We start from the raw sequence: 15,022 nt of genomic DNA on the forward strand, positions 1-15,022 counted from the left end.
AGTTCTTGGTAGTTATTGCCCAGTGCATCTTTATATATATATATATATATATATATATATATATATATATATATATATATATATATATATATATTATGTTATGTTTTCTGAATTGCTTTTATAACGGTTGGATTGGATAAATTGCAGCTACTACCTAGGTTTTCTTATTCCTAGTCTGCATGCATTGAAGTTCATCTGCTTTGGTAGCAAAGCGCATTAATTATTTACTGAGCAGACTTCGTTCTGTGCTGGTTTACAGCCACATAATTTCAACGGTGGCATTTCATTTTCCCAATCACCACATCTTCGTTTATTTTTTGTTATCATTAGGGCAACAAGAGCATCTTCTGTCAAAGTCAAAAAAGGAGAGAGCAATCCTTCAGAAGATGTGATCACATCACAGTTCGCAGGTGCACATGACAGAAATATGACCAGATCAAAGTTAGGGTAGTTGTGTTTATAAATGTATTTATTTTAGCTTTTGCAGAATCAAATAACAGTCCTCTTAAGCTCTGACACTATCAAATGATGGTCATTTTGGTAGTTTTAGACTTTTATCAATTAAGTTAGCCACTCTTCATATTTTTTGCATCTAATTTAATACATGTCGATAGAACCACGTGCAGTGTGGGTTTTGTTTATAAGTAGTAGTAAGGTCAATAGCATTACTTCTAATAAAATGTCTTCACAGAATATTTTTGCTTTCACTTTTTCTTATCGAACCAAACACGATGAGAGAACTTAAATAAGTTGAAATAAGTCAGAGCAATCCATTTTCACAATTGATGAATTGCACATACAATTGATCACGATATGCAGGCATGCAATGCAGTGTGCAGTATAGTGTAAATCACATTGGATCATACCAAACATGTACTAGGAAACACAATCTTCCTTATCCCATTAAAATGTAAGAAGAATGGGATCACCATTGTCTTTTTTGGTCATGGGTACAGTGATCAAAGCGCCATTATTGTTCTGCTGCCAGCTTTTACAGTAATAAATTGTAACCTTCAAAACAAGAACACCATATATACATCATTAAAACAGAATCATAATGAATAAAACCAATGAAAAGGTTAGTATTTTCATGGATTGAATTATTCTATACAGAAATATAATTCTTCAAATTATCTGGTACTACCAACACAACAAAGAACATAACTTATATATTGTACTATAGGTATAATATATAAGTTCTGTACCATTGGTATGATTTTCTAACTAAATTTGGAGTGTTGCATCGATACTTTGCATTTTATTGAACATATTACATATTCATAAGATGAAATTTTATATTTAACCGGAGCACTACACTATTATACTTACACTATAAATACCATCAAATCCTTCATCGCATAAATACCTGGTCCCCATTTACGGGAAACTCATCTGAACTAACGTTTTAGCGCAAAGCCTTAGTCATCCAAATGGAAAGTTGGATAAATCAGTAGTAGATTGATATTAGACGAAAGTGAGTTTCCTCAACCTGGAATGCTAAATAGATCGTCTGGGTATGACTTAAGTCCCACATCGTAACACAATATGAAATAAAACTAACTTCTTTTATATAAATAGCTAAGATGAAATTGTTAAGGTATGATCCTTCAGGCAGTTAATGGGATATGAGGAGTGGTTTGGGCTCGCAAAGTTTATGCGAGTTGGGTGTTTGCCCCAAAGCCTGGTTACGACAGTTGAGCACCCTCCAATTTTTATTCTGATCCCTATGCCAGGAGGATAAGTTTATTACAAATATTTATTTGTAACATTTATTTTAGAATTTTTATTTTAAAAATTTATATTGTTGTTTTAAAATATTTGTATTATTATTTTAAGACCTTTGATGGTACAATATTAGTAGTTTATTTTGTAATTCATAAATATGTTTCTGTTGGTTATGTTCAATTAAAATTCAGAATTAAGAATATATATATATATATATATATATATATATATATATTAAAGTAAATTATTCTTTCTTAAATTTATAATATTATTGAATACCATATTGTTTTCCCAAATATCATATTATCATTTGTAGTTATATTTGGCATACAGACATCAAAATATGGTAAATTTATTTTTATAAATTAGTAGTTTTTGAAATATTTTATATTTTAATTTAATCATTTCACATCACATATAATCATGTAAAAAACATTGATCACAAACAATTAAAATCAAATGTTTTATATCCAGTGATTTACTATCATCAAGATCAAAAGTTTCACATCTATTATACTTCCATCGCAAATGCACATATAATGAGATTTCATCCTAGAATCTTCCATAGAGTTTATGCCTTATTAGGCATGATTATTTGTTTACACAGTAAGTAAGTAATAAAAATATCTATCGAATTTCATTACTCAATATCTTTTTTATGTGATGTGAGTTCATTATCACTAGAATCAGAATAATCTCATTCTTAAAATCTTTATACAATACAACATCTAAAGAAAACATTTTTTCTAGAAAACAACTACATTTACATCAAATATATATCAAATCAACGTCTCACTATAGATTATGATATGTGCTTTAGTTTTATTTTATCACTATCTCGCATATTTTTATTTTAAATCTCAACAATTGACTTTTATATACAATATTTTTCCTATCACTTAGTGAGCACTTAAGCTCTTCTAGTGTAACAATTTTAAGGTTTTCAAATATTAAGGCTTGTTTAATTATTCGTCCAATAAAATATTTGTAAAGATATATTAGTCTAACAAACACTTGACTCACTCATCAATCAATCCCTTCTGAGTACTTTGAATTTTAATTAAAAAAATTCGTTAAGCAAGAAGTTTGACTCGTCTAATGAGCAAGTATTATAAGCTTATAACAAAATAATTTGTCAAGTAAGACCAAACTCGCCAAACGACCTAACAACCACTAACTCTCTAGATTATAATAAAATGAATTGTGCTTAGCAATTCACCTAATGAGCCAAGAAATTGGATTTCATTTTATAAAGACTACTATTTCTATAAAACTATCTTATTTATCTTAATGAATACATTCTCTCTAAGTTTATGCTATAATTATCTTTTAAAGATCACATACTATCATAGAGAACCTAACGTACAATAGGACAATTTTAGTCAATCAAAATCTTCTTTGAGTAATTTCATCTCTTAAGTCAATTTTAAAAATTTTTGCATGCATGTACTCTAGAAGCATTGCATGTGATTCAAAAGGATTCAAAATGAATCTTTATTTGTTTAAAATTGTTAAGATACATGTTCAAATTGTTGATATGAGTTTTCCATGTACAAGTATTGCATTTTGTGTGAGTGAAGACTTTTAGAAGTCTAATGGGATCAAGAAACTCAATCCTAATAAGGAGATCTAGTTGAATCTAGTTGTAGAAATGTTGTGATCACCATGCTTAATTTAAGCTATTTGAAAATTGTTGAAATTTATATGATATGTTGAATGAAGATGTTGTAATATGACTTGTGTGGTGACTTTTAAAAAGTTGGATACATCAGTTTGATCATATTGATTCATTATACTATTTTTTTAGAATTGAAATATATATATATATATATATATATATAATATATATATATATATTATGATTTGAAAAGAGATAAAAACACTAGTGGTAACTTATAGATCAAACTAATATATGTAAGATTTCTAAAGTTCTATAGACTCGTTAGGCGAGTCATCCACTAGCTAAGATAAATTCAATTTTTCAAAATTAAGAAAACTTAGGTTGCTTTACTTATACTTTTAACTTTTTTTACGTACTTACATTTTGAATTAAAATATGTTTTCACTTAATGATATTATGTTTTTTCGTGTGTTTTTCTTTTCTGCAAAGATCAATTTACAAAAATTTATGAGCCACCAAAAATACAACAATGCATGACAGAATAAAGAAACAAAAGTTAAAAACAATCTGGATTTGTCCGCAATTTTTTTACAAAACGGAACCTTAATCAGTGTCCCTCCATCAAAACTGTGAAGACACCTAACATAAAACCACTTCAAGGTCCCATGCCTTAAATTTTTAAGGCATACATCAGAGTGAGAGAAGTTAAGTTACCAATCAGACTCTCCAAATGTCTTTTACCAACTCTTCAAACATCATTATTTCTACATTAAGAACCATCCATGGATACTCACAAAATGATATATATTATTACACAATAGCCTAAGTACCCAAGGATCATATCAAAAGCTAATTTTCAAATCAAACTTCTGACCTTTAGAAACATGAAAGCAGTGCATGACTTTTCCATTCATTGAGCTTCTGATTCATTTGGCCTTTGGTTATATGATTAATGCACCCTTTTCTTCCCGAGACTCTTTCACTACTTCCTAACACTCATCAAAGAACTACTAATCAAATTCTACTAATAAAAAGGCAGTACTTGAAATAAAGAAACACTTCAAATGTATAGAATTGTTTCATGCATCAAAACAGAGTGATAATATGTTATGGTGACCTCATTCTGGTGCATGTCCAAGACAATGAAGAACGTGAATACATTTTGTTTATCAAACGTTATTGTTCATCTCTCGATCGTGTGTTTGCTATGGCAATGCAATTCAAAGGCAGTTACGTATGTAGTTCACATGGACGAGTCTTACATGCCCAGAGTTTTCACCTCGCAACGCCATTGGTATTCATCCACCGTTACTTCTCTGGACTCCGCCACTGAACACGTTAACAGTAGCATTTTGTACTCTTACGAAAACGCACTTCACGGTTTCAGTGCTGCGTTGTCACCACAGCAGTTACAGAGTCTGAAAGAAACACCAGGTTTCATCTCAGCATACAGAGACAGAGCAGCCACTCTTGACACCACCGCTTCCTACACCTTCCTCTCTCTCAACGTCTCTCACGGCCTCTGGCCAGCGTCCAACTACGGCCAAAACGTCGTCGTTGGCGTCGTCGATTCCGGAATCTGGCCCGAGAGCGACAGCTTCAAAGACGATGGCATGGTAACTCAAACTCCTCCAAAATGGAAGGGAAAGTGTCAGGGTGGTCAACGCTTTGACCCCTCCCTCTGTAACTCCAAACTCATAGGCGCAAGGTACTTCAACAAAGGCCTTCTCGCAGCGCACGACGGTGATGACGACGACACCAAAATTGGCTCCAACTCCGTTAGAGATAGCATGGGACACGGGACCCACACCGCGTCCACGGTGGCGGGGAACTACGTGAGGGGCGCGTCGTATTTCGGATACGCCAAGGGCACCGCAAGAGGAATTGCGCCACGTGCTAAAATTGCGATGTACAAGGTTTCGTGGGCCCAAGGCGCGTTTGCCTCGGACATGCTCGCAGGTCTGGACCAGGCAATCGCTGACGGAGTTGACGTTATTTCCATTTCAATGGGTTTGGATATGGTGCCCTTGTACGAGGATCCTGTCGCAATCGCCGCTTTCTCTGCGTTGGAGAAAGGCATCGTGGTTTCAGCTTCTGCCGGAAACGCAGGTCCGTCACTGGGGTCCATACATAACGGGATTCCATGGGTTTTAACGGTTGGAGCGAGCAACACAGAGCGCTCTTTTGGCGGCACGTTAATTCTGGGCAACGGGAAGAGGTTTTCTGGGTGGACTCTGTTCCCTGCAAGTGCCACGGTGAATAACCTTCCTCTGGTTTACCATAACAACGCTTCCGCATGTGACTCTTCTACACTGTTGTCGCAAGTGGCGCGTGGCAGCGTCGTCATATGCGATTCTGTTATGGATGTTAACCAGCAGATTCAGCAAGTGTCACTGTCTGCAGTGTATGGAGCTGTGTTTATATCCAGTGATCCCACTCTGTTTGAAACGGGGAAAATGACGTTTCCGGGCCTTGTTATTAGCCCTCACCATGGCAAAAATGTGATCGAATACGCACGCGCCACTCAACCCGCTTCCGCCACCATAAAGTTTCAAGAAACGTTCGTCGGAACCAAACGGGCTCCAACGGTGGCCAGTTACAGTTCCAGAGGCCCGTCTTGGGAGTGTCCGTGGGTATTGAAGCCCGACATTATGGCCCCGGGGTCGTCGATTTTGGCGGCTTGGGTTCCGGATTTGCCTGCGGCCCAAATTGGCCCAAACGTGGTATTAAATAATGAATACAATTTGTTGTCTGGGACTTCGATGGCTTGTCCTCATGCTTCCGGGGTGGTGGCTCTGTTGCGGAGTGCACACCCCGAGTGGAGTGCTTCGGCTGTTAGGTCCGCGTTGATAACTACGGCCAGCCCACTGGATAACTCTGGAAAGCCCATCGAAGAAAATGGAGAGCTCTCTCCACGGGCTTCTCCTCTGGCCATGGGCGCTGGCCTTATCGACCCCAACCGTGCGCTTGACCCAGGTTTGGTTTATGACACCACCCCTCAAGACTATGTTAACCTCCTCTGTGCCATGAATTTCACCCAGGCCCAAATCTTGGTCATTACCAGATCAAAGGCCTACAATTGCTCAAGCCCATCTTACGACGTCAATTATCCCTCTTTCGTGGCTTTTTCTGCTGACCAGAGTGTGACAGTGGAGAGAAAATTCCGGAGAAGTGTGACGTACGTTGGAGATGGTCCAGCTGCTTACACGGCACGTGTGAGTTCCTCTAATGGCACGCAAATCTCAGTTTCTCCCAATAGGTTGATCTTCAAGGCAAAATATGAGAAACGGAAATTCAGTTTGACGTTGAAGTCTGAAATGAAGAAGGAAAATGCAGTGGCTTTTGGTTCATTGGAATGGGTTGAAGAAACAGGAACGCACGTTGTTCGGAGTCCCCTTGTGGTTGTACCTACCAACTTCGTCTTCAACCCCTAAACTCGGATTTAACTTCACCTTATATTCCACTCATCAATATCCATTTTTCCTTTTTATCTTAATCTACTCTTCTCTTCAATCTCTCTGCGTTCTAATAATATCAACATATCATTGATTATCTTTTTTAGCTGGTAATTATCTTACTCTACAATACTGAAAATCAGAATAAAAACACATGAAGTACTTATATAAGCGATGATGATGATATATATGAACCTGCAATCGTATTATTAATGTATATACAACTTATATACAGTATACTCCAGTTTCAAGCCCAACCAATTACAACCCAATTAAGGCCCTATTGGTCCATACCAGTAGATTTGAGCACCGCATGACCAATTGGGAAAATTTCAAAGTTCATGCCATGCAAGTAGCTCAATGTGTATTTACCCTGCCAATCATTATTTACTGCAAAACTGTTTGGAAGAACTTGAGAAACAAGACATCAAGTTCTCTTTGTAGACGAGGATGTTTCAAAACAAGTTGGTCTTGCAGTAGAGGGGCAGCATATAGACTGAAGCAATTCTTCTACACGCAGCACTTCAAATTTAGGACGTGTGTTGGGAGCAATATTGTCAACACGGTGTTGGAAAATCTTGCCATTCTCGTCGAGTTTATACTCAGAGGTTCCATCAAACCTCCCACGGTTCTCCCATGGACCTCGTGAGATTCCATGAACAGTCCACCGAACCATAATGACATTCTCAGCAGGCTGCCACACGCTGGATAAGTCAATCCACAAAGCCTTGAAAAACATCCTGCCATGAAATCGTAGAGCCCAGAAGATTGTTTTGTAACTCTCGATGCCAACGAACGTGTTCAGAGGATCTTTGAGTACAATATCATCCCTGAAAGAAACAGATATGTTTGTAGACACAGAAAACTTCCAATCCAATAAACAAAGAAAGCAGGTAAATAAACAAAAATAAACACCATGCAAATAAAATAAATGTTTAGTTACTTACATTCTTGGTCCTCGATTATTACAATTGTACGTAAGACAATTAAAATCACAAGTACAACTATGTCTGAAATAAAATAAAATTGAGAAAAGAAAGAAACTGGAACCTGTAGATGTCGAAGGAGAGTTCTCTGTGGAAGAGGGCAGGGAAGTCCTCCCTCAGAGCCCGAAGAGCATGCCCCAAATTCACGTAATATTCTTGTTTTTCTTTTTCTTCTTCTTCCTCTTTGTTCCCTCTCTTTACCAGAGCCGAAAAGTAACCATACGAACTAAAATTCTGATCCAAACCCAAAACCCCATAATCCTTAACTTTGCAACTCACTTTTAACCCAATTGTCTTGCCCTTTGTGAGCGGTTTAAAGTTGTAGAGCTTACTGGGTCTAGGGTTAAGGTAGTGCACAATTTTGGTGACCAAGAACTGTTCCGAGCAATGGATGAGAAGAGACATGGTGATGGGTGGGATTTCTGCGACGAAAGTGAAAGAATAAAATGTGGTTCCTGCATGAGAAGAAAAGAAAAAGGGAGTTGAAAAAAAGAAAACAAGATTAGATGTGTGGAGTTATTAAGTGGGAAAAGTGTGTGATTGGTTGGATTTGGATTTTCTTTCTACTTTTCCATAGGCTATGTTACTCAAATAAAAAAGCTTCAAAAATGTCACCTTGTGGCGTGGGTGTGACAGAGAAATAACCCAAGAATAATCCTTTAGGAGAGATTGGAATCTTTGGGTTAGGTGCCTTGGCACTAGTTGAGAGCATATTCCCTTCTTCTTCTTCTTCTTCATTTTTTCATTTTATGTACTTTTGTATTAGTTTAAAAAAGGCTTTAAGGGGGTGAATTTGTTTATAGAGAATAAAGAAATTAGAATGGTTAATCAAAAATTAAATTCGAGATAATATTTTTTTACTAAAATAATGTGTCTTTTATAGTAACTTATAAGGTGGGATAAAAGGGTGTTTATAACTTAAGAGAAGTGTGAGGAGGAGTGTAGATTTAAAAATGGAATAACACAGCCAAGGGCATGAATGTCTTTGGAAAATTGTCGTTTCCCTTACAACAAAGAACATAATAATTCTTAATTAATTATGTGTGTTGGATGATTTTCAGATGCAATGAAATGAGTGACATGTTGCCTTTGGAATTTGACTGTCTTGTCTTCTTCCTTCTCACTCACTCTCTCTTCAGTTCTTGAATTTGATCCACCTTTCTTGTTTTTCTCAAGGAACCAAACAAATACTTAACTACCATTAGTATTGTAGTTTTCTGATTGAACATTGCGCCATGACCTTGGACGTGGTTCCCATGGAGCACAGCAAGGGATTCATCTTCGCCTTGCAGGTCATCAGATCTATCACTATTCTCACTTACTAAACTACATTACCGTCCCTGTTACAATTCTTTCACTTGTGTTCAAATTCATAACCACAAACCTCTAATCTCTCCACAAAGAATTAATACTTATTCTAGTTGCTGGGTGCTGATCCTCCTGATACTGCCATTTCAGGAACTTAAGAATCTGAGGCCTCAACTCTATTCTGCTGCAGAGTACTGCGAGAAATCTTATCTCCATAGTGATAAAAAACAAGTGTAAGGGTACTTTTTGTTAATGGGTATTTTAGTTTGTTGCTCTGGAATGCAAACATACCTCATTTTTACAATTAGTTATTTCGTGAAGTACTATTGCTAGTTTCTTGCAAGGCTCTCAGTGTTATGGCTGAAATTTTCTATATTTGTGCGTTAAAGTTTTCAACAAATGTATAGATGTGTGTTTTGCTTTGTGTGGAATTGTGGATGGATATAACAAAATGCTGTAAACAAGAAAACGGATCTTTAAATTTCTCACTACTTAGAAAATTAATTCGATTATTTCTGATAACAAATTTTAAATGGTCTTAAAGTGGACACCTGATGAACATTGGTTAAGACTTGTTACTGTTTAAGTAATTTCTATTGATCTCTGATCTGACTGTAGTATTTGCGTTATTGTATATGTGCAGAAAAAGTTGTAATGATTCTTAAAATGTGTGGTTGTGTCTGTCAGCTAATTGTTCTTCTGTATTCGAACTGCATGGATTTACCCAAACAAACTCCGTTTTGTTTTATTTCTGCAATAGGGTACTTGACAACCTCAAAGATTATGCTGTAAGAGCTCTTGTTAATGCTGTTGATCATCTGGGAACTGTTGCTTACAAGTTAACCGACCTTCTTGAGCAGCAAACCTTGGACGTATCAACCATGGACTTGAAGGTCTCTATGTTGAATCAGGTAATTAGAAATATTTTTTTACATATCATTTCGAAATAAATAAATTTCTAGTGGATTTGAAGTGAGATATATGCAAAAATGCAGAAACTTCTTACATGTCATGTTTACACTGACAGAGAGGGCCTTCGGCAGCAGCAGTTGTTAGCTTTCGTTCCCAGACATCATAAGCATTACATTTTGCCAAGTAGGCCTAACTGTTTTTTTCTTCAGAATTAACCATTCACTCTACAGATTTTCGTTTACTTATGATTCTTGTTTTCTTCTTAACAACGCAAGCTAGATTCTGTGAATAAAAAGGTACATTTCAGCTCACACAGACAGATTAATGCAAGACAAAATCTATATCGAACCAGAAATCGTCTTCCTTCTTCAGGTCTGTGAAAATGTCCCTTCTGGAGCTTTTGGCTTTGATGTATGTTCTCCACCTTTCTCCTTTTCTCCTTCAACTGAATATGTATTATGATTGTACCTAGGTACCCCTATTTCAAAAACTCTTTCATGGCATTTAGCATCAGAAACTAAGTCTACCTTAAAAAAAACGACTTCCCGCACTTCAAAAAAGTAAGCTTACAATTTTGGCCTGTGTAGGCTCGTTGCTTTATTTGCTATTCACTCCATCAATGAGTGCTTTTTCACTATTTTAACACATCCATTTTTGCAGCCCCAAGGACTCCAAATTTTCTGCCAAGACCTCTGGAGTTTTCCACCTTCTAGGTATGCTGAATAGTTGTATCCTTTGTAGCACATAATTCAGTTACACTAAGCAAGCATTGGTTATGTTTTCCGTGTTTAAATACATTAGCTTGTCACTGTAGATAATGAAGAGCGTGCATGGATGAAACCCTCAGCAGCACAACTCCACTTAACAAATGGAACTCTTACATCTAGAGCTGCCACCCAAACTTTTGGTGTCACAGACGAGGTAACTTTGTTTTCATCAGGAAGTTCAAATGCATGGTAGTGTGGTGCCATATTTGATGGAATAGTCAAATGGGATTTGATTATAATTGACTTATCTGCTCTTATTTGATTTCGTGTGTTTGGAAAACTGTTTATCTTTGTTTAATATTTCTAGGCAATATCTTTGACATAATCTGTCAGGGGAGCGTAGTTTGGATTTTGCACTTGAATAAAGATTCAGATAGAAGTTCCTTTTCTAGAACAGAATAATGCTTCTAATTGATGATATATGAGGGTATTTGATTGTTCTCGTTGGTAATTTTGATACATAAAAAAACTAATGTACTAAGGGGAAGGGTCATTGATAATTTTGCTAGCAGCTTCATTTTGGAGTTCGTTGCACCAGTAACTTACTCACTCAATACTTTTTTACAGAACAATACTATTTAAAGATGAATGTTCATGTTCCATTTTGTTCATCATGCTGAGATCCATTACAGAAGTTCATCTTCAAGAGTCCATTGAATTTAAAAATTTCAGCAGAATGTTGATCCAGTAAAAATATTTTGAAATCGCAAATTCCCAGCCAAGCTAGTATCAACAGTAATCTTTGATTTAAAAAGCAAATAGTTTTGATCTGTTCATTGGGCATTTGATCCTATATTTGCCTTATCTATTTGATCTTATTTAGTTACTTCTGATGAATATGTAGTCCTTGTACAATATAATAAACTTAAAGTGTGAGTGGATGCAAGCCAAAATTAATCTTTGATTGATTGATTGATTCAAATATTAAATTGGTTTCAATATAGCATGCATAATTTATTCCAAAGGAAAAAGGAAACTTCTGCTATAGATCCACACCACTTGATTGAATTATGCTTTTTCCCTTCTCCTTCAATTTTGTGGGGTTGTTTTCACAGCGACTGTGGAAAAATCTTTGTTTGACTTCTACATAGCATTAGATATTCCATCAACCAATGCATCAGAAATTGTGGAGAATGTATCCCAGCTAGCTAACTAGTTGAAGGATGATTTTTTCTTAGTTGTTTTTGGCATAACTTCGGCAAAGTTAGTGATGATTCTGTGTGTGCAGGATGCATTGAAGGGTTCCAAACCATTGACAAAATTTGGATCCTTTGACGATCGAAATGGACGTGAGGCTGCCCAAGTTCACAGTCGCAGTAAAAGTGTGCTATCGACTCTCTTTATCAAGCAAAAGGCACCTAAGTTGAAGACCAGTTCTGTGTTATGATACCTCTCATGACAAACTATGTCATTTTCTTTCTTTTTCAGATAAAAGAGAGTTAAGAAAACAACTTTGATATACCCAAATGCTTAATTCTCTTCTTTCACCCTGCATCTACTAATAAACAGAATTACCTTAATCTATGTTTTCCGGTTATAGTCTCTGAATAATGACAATGTATCACAGTAGCCGTATTTTCTTGTCTGCGTTTTGTTATTACTTATTAGCAAAAGAGCCATCACAAAAAAAAATTCGATTATCCAACAAAAACAAAAACACTTGCGTTTGCCGGGAGTCGAACCCGGGTCTATTGCTTGGAAGGCAATTATCCTAACCGTTGGACTACAAACGCTTTTTGTTGCTTAACATATCTACAGAAACATTATATACAATTACAACACAAATTGCGTATCAACATCATTTTATAGACTAGACAACATTACATGCATGGTTTCAAATTGAATCAACAACTCTTTCAAGCATCATGAAGACCTTCTACGTCCTTAATCTATGTAATACATACACACTTGCCCCTTTATTTGGATCGTTTTTTATTCACTTTTACGAGGAAACAGAATTCAACAACACAAGTGAAGGAGCTAAACTTCAAACTTGGTTTTTGTGCAAACCTCAAACACTGCCCTTGATGGTTCTGGAAAATCCGGTTTGCTTATCAGCGGAGCGATCCCAAAGCATTACTCCACCATACTTGCGCGATCTTTTGACAAAAGGCAACACTTCCCTTATCACAGTTTGTGTCGGCACAAAGCCGCTACCAGCTGCTGATGGAGATGCAGGAAGACCCAAATAAATTTTCCTAGCCTTAATGGACGACACCCACTGCTTCCACGAATTCTGGAACTTGCTGGGGTCACCGGAGTCAAACTGACAATCGTTGTTGTAAAACTGAACCCAAACAAAGTCAAATAGCCCTGTTGACAGTGCTCCATTCTGGTGTTCATCAGGGAAGGGACACTGTGGTGCTGCTGTTAGGTACACTTTTCTTCCCCCTCCTCTGCTGTGCCGAGAGAGTCTCCTTGCAAGCACCGCGTAGAAGGCTTCACCACCACCAACTTCAATGTCGAAATCTACACCATCCAACACTGCATCACCCAGTGGTCTTCTCCTGGATTCCCCTCCCAAGAAGTTGTTCCATATGAAATCTGCCACGTTTGTAGCATCTCCGGCGGATGACAAGGAGTACCCTGGCTCACCACCCCCGATTGAGAGGATCACCTTGATGCCTCTCTTCTGGCAATTCTTTATGTCTGTGCTCAAAAATTTACAACCGTTTGATGCAGGGTCGCAGTGACCTGCAAGGTTGATTTCGGGTTTACGCCCGCCGCCAAATCTTGCAAGAAACGCTATGTTCACAATGTTGTACAGTCCAGAGTTGCATGTTTCGGTTAATGAACCCTCTGTCTCGTTCTGGCCCCAGTAAATCACTGTGTCTCCTCCTGCATTGGTTCTGAAAACCAATGCAAGAAAATTCAAGAGAAAGAGAATTGGAACTTTTTGTGTTTTATTGCCCATTGCAGTTTTAGCTTGATGTGCATCGATCAAGTTAGGAACCTATTTATAGAGCCTCCATAAATGTTTTATTACACGTCACGTACCATGCAGTTGCGCAATCATTGCATACAAATCCATAATCAATTTTACGTCTTGGACTTAATTTATGTCTTTTATTGTATTTATGCATTTTTTTCAAATTAATTGTTGTTTTAACAGTATATAGATATATAAAAGGAAATGAACAGTGAGCTGGGTCAGCGTCGTTATCTCAAACGATGTGTCGGCAAGTGCCACGACGTGACTGAAGACAAACATCATGGGCAAAACAAGTTAAAGTAATGTTTGTTTGTCTAAATCTCGTTTTAAATCGAATCTGTTCATTTTAATAGCATTTCTTCATATATATCAACAATTCTTAGTTTTATATCAAACAATTTCTTGATTTGTAAAGCACTGGCATTACATTTATAATTATGTTCTTTATTTGGGTATGTGGGGATTCTTTATTCAGACTCTTACCCTGTTTTCATATTCTGTATTTATATAATATTTAATTGTTGTAATTCATTTACGAAAAAAAAAATGTTTCATAGTATAATATTTAGTTGCATTGTAATCTATCTACTCCTCTTTAATAATGCTACTTTATTGTTTTTTACAACGCTTTTTGAAATTAGAAAAGAAAATAAGAAGATAATAGGAAAATAAAAGAAATTAAAGTATGATAAAAAGGAAAAAGAGCGTTTGATATTATGCACCCTTCTTTTGTTACCAGAAAATTCTCACACAATAACATAAATATACTTGTCATCCTTCTAAAAACTTTAAGATATAGTTTTTCATCCTAAATTTTTTTTGTTCGTTTTAGATCTTCTTAATTTTAAAAGTGTTCTATTAAAATCTGGAAAAGCCAGTGCATGAAAATTATACGCACTCAAATTGGATAAAAAAAATAAAAATAAAAACAAAAAATCAACTTTAAGTATTTTAGAGGAAAAAAATTATTTATCGAAATTCTTATCATTCATCATTCATCTTTCTATAACCACAATGTGCATTACGATAAAAAGAATGTAATCCGTGAGTCGCACATTGTAATAATTATATTTAAGTAGATTTGTTGGTTTAGAAGACAATAATGTAGAAAGAAGAATAACTTACAAGATTCGAAAACAAATGTATAATGTCACATAAAAAAAAGGAAAACAAAAGTAGAATTCTTGTGTGTACCCAAAACATGCGTTGGCTTGGGAGAAAATAACCAGTTATTGTCTCTAACAGGTTTTGATTTGATTATTACAGTTTTCCGCTCTATCATACAGGTGATGTTGATTTTTATGTATATTTTAAAA

At 36.1% G+C, this 15,022-nt stretch overlaps 4 protein-coding genes and 2 non-coding genes across 6 annotated transcripts; 3 read left to right on the forward strand and 3 right to left on the reverse strand.

Moving 5' to 3' along the window:
* The first annotated feature begins 1,620 nt into the window (after window positions 1–1,620).
* On the forward strand, window positions 1,621–1,725 carry LOC114189317. Its single transcript, XR_003605621.1, has one exon. It is a non-coding gene; the product is annotated as a small nucleolar RNA Z279/snoR105/snoR108 (small nucleolar RNA).
* A 2,205-nt stretch (window positions 1,726–3,930) lies between these two features.
* On the forward strand, window positions 3,931–6,966 carry LOC114186790 (subtilisin-like protease SBT1.9). Its single transcript, XM_028074807.1, has one exon. The coding sequence runs from the start codon at window positions 4,456–4,458 to the stop codon at window positions 6,778–6,780; it is 2,325 nt and encodes a 774-aa protein (XP_027930608.1). The 5' UTR covers window positions 3,931–4,455; the 3' UTR covers window positions 6,781–6,966.
* Window positions 6,965–8,370, reverse strand: LOC114186792. Its single transcript, XM_028074809.1, has 2 exons — window positions 7,852–8,370; window positions 6,965–7,631 (listed from the first exon to the last, which is right to left on the reverse strand). Exons 1-2 carry the CDS (start codon window positions 8,190–8,192, stop codon window positions 7,229–7,231), a joined length of 744 nt encoding a protein of 247 aa, XP_027930610.1. The 5' UTR covers window positions 8,193–8,370; the 3' UTR covers window positions 6,965–7,228.
* A 452-nt stretch (window positions 8,371–8,822) lies between these two features.
* On the forward strand, window positions 8,823–12,351 carry LOC114186791 (protein ABIL1-like). The gene is made up of 9 exons (XM_028074808.1): window positions 8,823–9,079; window positions 9,246–9,328; window positions 9,856–10,006; window positions 10,091–10,190; window positions 10,287–10,379; window positions 10,480–10,567; window positions 10,668–10,720; window positions 10,822–10,928; window positions 12,003–12,351. Exons 1-9 carry the CDS (start codon window positions 9,023–9,025, stop codon window positions 12,159–12,161), a joined length of 891 nt encoding a protein of 296 aa, XP_027930609.1. The 5' UTR covers window positions 8,823–9,022; the 3' UTR covers window positions 12,162–12,351.
* An 84-nt stretch (window positions 12,352–12,435) lies between these two features.
* TRNAG-UCC lies at window positions 12,436–12,507 on the reverse strand. The gene has a single exon. It is a non-coding gene; the product is annotated as a tRNA-Gly (tRNA).
* Window positions 12,508–12,559: 52 nt separating this feature from the next.
* Window positions 12,560–13,694, reverse strand: LOC114187338 (basic endochitinase-like). Its single transcript, XM_028075564.1, has one exon. It carries the CDS (start codon window positions 13,686–13,688, stop codon window positions 12,786–12,788), a length of 903 nt encoding a protein of 300 aa, XP_027931365.1. The 5' UTR covers window positions 13,689–13,694; the 3' UTR covers window positions 12,560–12,785.
* Window positions 13,695–15,022: the final 1,328 nt, after the last annotated feature.

This window comes from Vigna unguiculata, chromosome 6, assembly GCF_004118075.2.
Source record: "Vigna unguiculata cultivar IT97K-499-35 chromosome 6, ASM411807v1, whole genome shotgun sequence".
Taxonomy (NCBI): domain Eukaryota; kingdom Viridiplantae; phylum Streptophyta; class Magnoliopsida; order Fabales; family Fabaceae; genus Vigna; species Vigna unguiculata.

Excerpts from the sequence above, each read along its gene's own strand:
- LOC114186790 (XM_028074807.1), top strand. The coding sequence starts at position 4,456 with ATGGTGACCTCATTCTGGTGCATGTCCAAGACAATGAAGAACGTGAAT.
- LOC114186792 (XM_028074809.1), bottom strand. The coding sequence starts at position 8,192 with ATGTCTCTTCTCATCCATTGCTCGGAACAGTTCTTGGTCACCAAAATT. Across the intron at positions 7,632-7,851 it reads CTCTCCTTCGACATCTACAG|GGATGATATTGTACTCAAAG; the intron begins GTTCCAGTTTCT and ends TGTTTCTTTCAG.
- LOC114186791 (XM_028074808.1), top strand. The coding sequence starts at position 9,023 with ATGACCTTGGACGTGGTTCCCATGGAGCACAGCAAGGGATTCATCTTC. Across the intron at positions 9,329-9,855 it reads CATAGTGATAAAAAACAAGT|GGTACTTGACAACCTCAAAG; the intron begins GTAAGGGTACTT and ends TTTCTGCAATAG. Across the intron at positions 10,721-10,821 it reads TGGAGTTTTCCACCTTCTAG|ATAATGAAGAGCGTGCATGG; the intron begins GTATGCTGAATA and ends TTGTCACTGTAG.
- LOC114187338 (XM_028075564.1), bottom strand. The coding sequence starts at position 13,688 with ATGGGCAATAAAACACAAAAAGTTCCAATTCTCTTTCTCTTGAATTTT.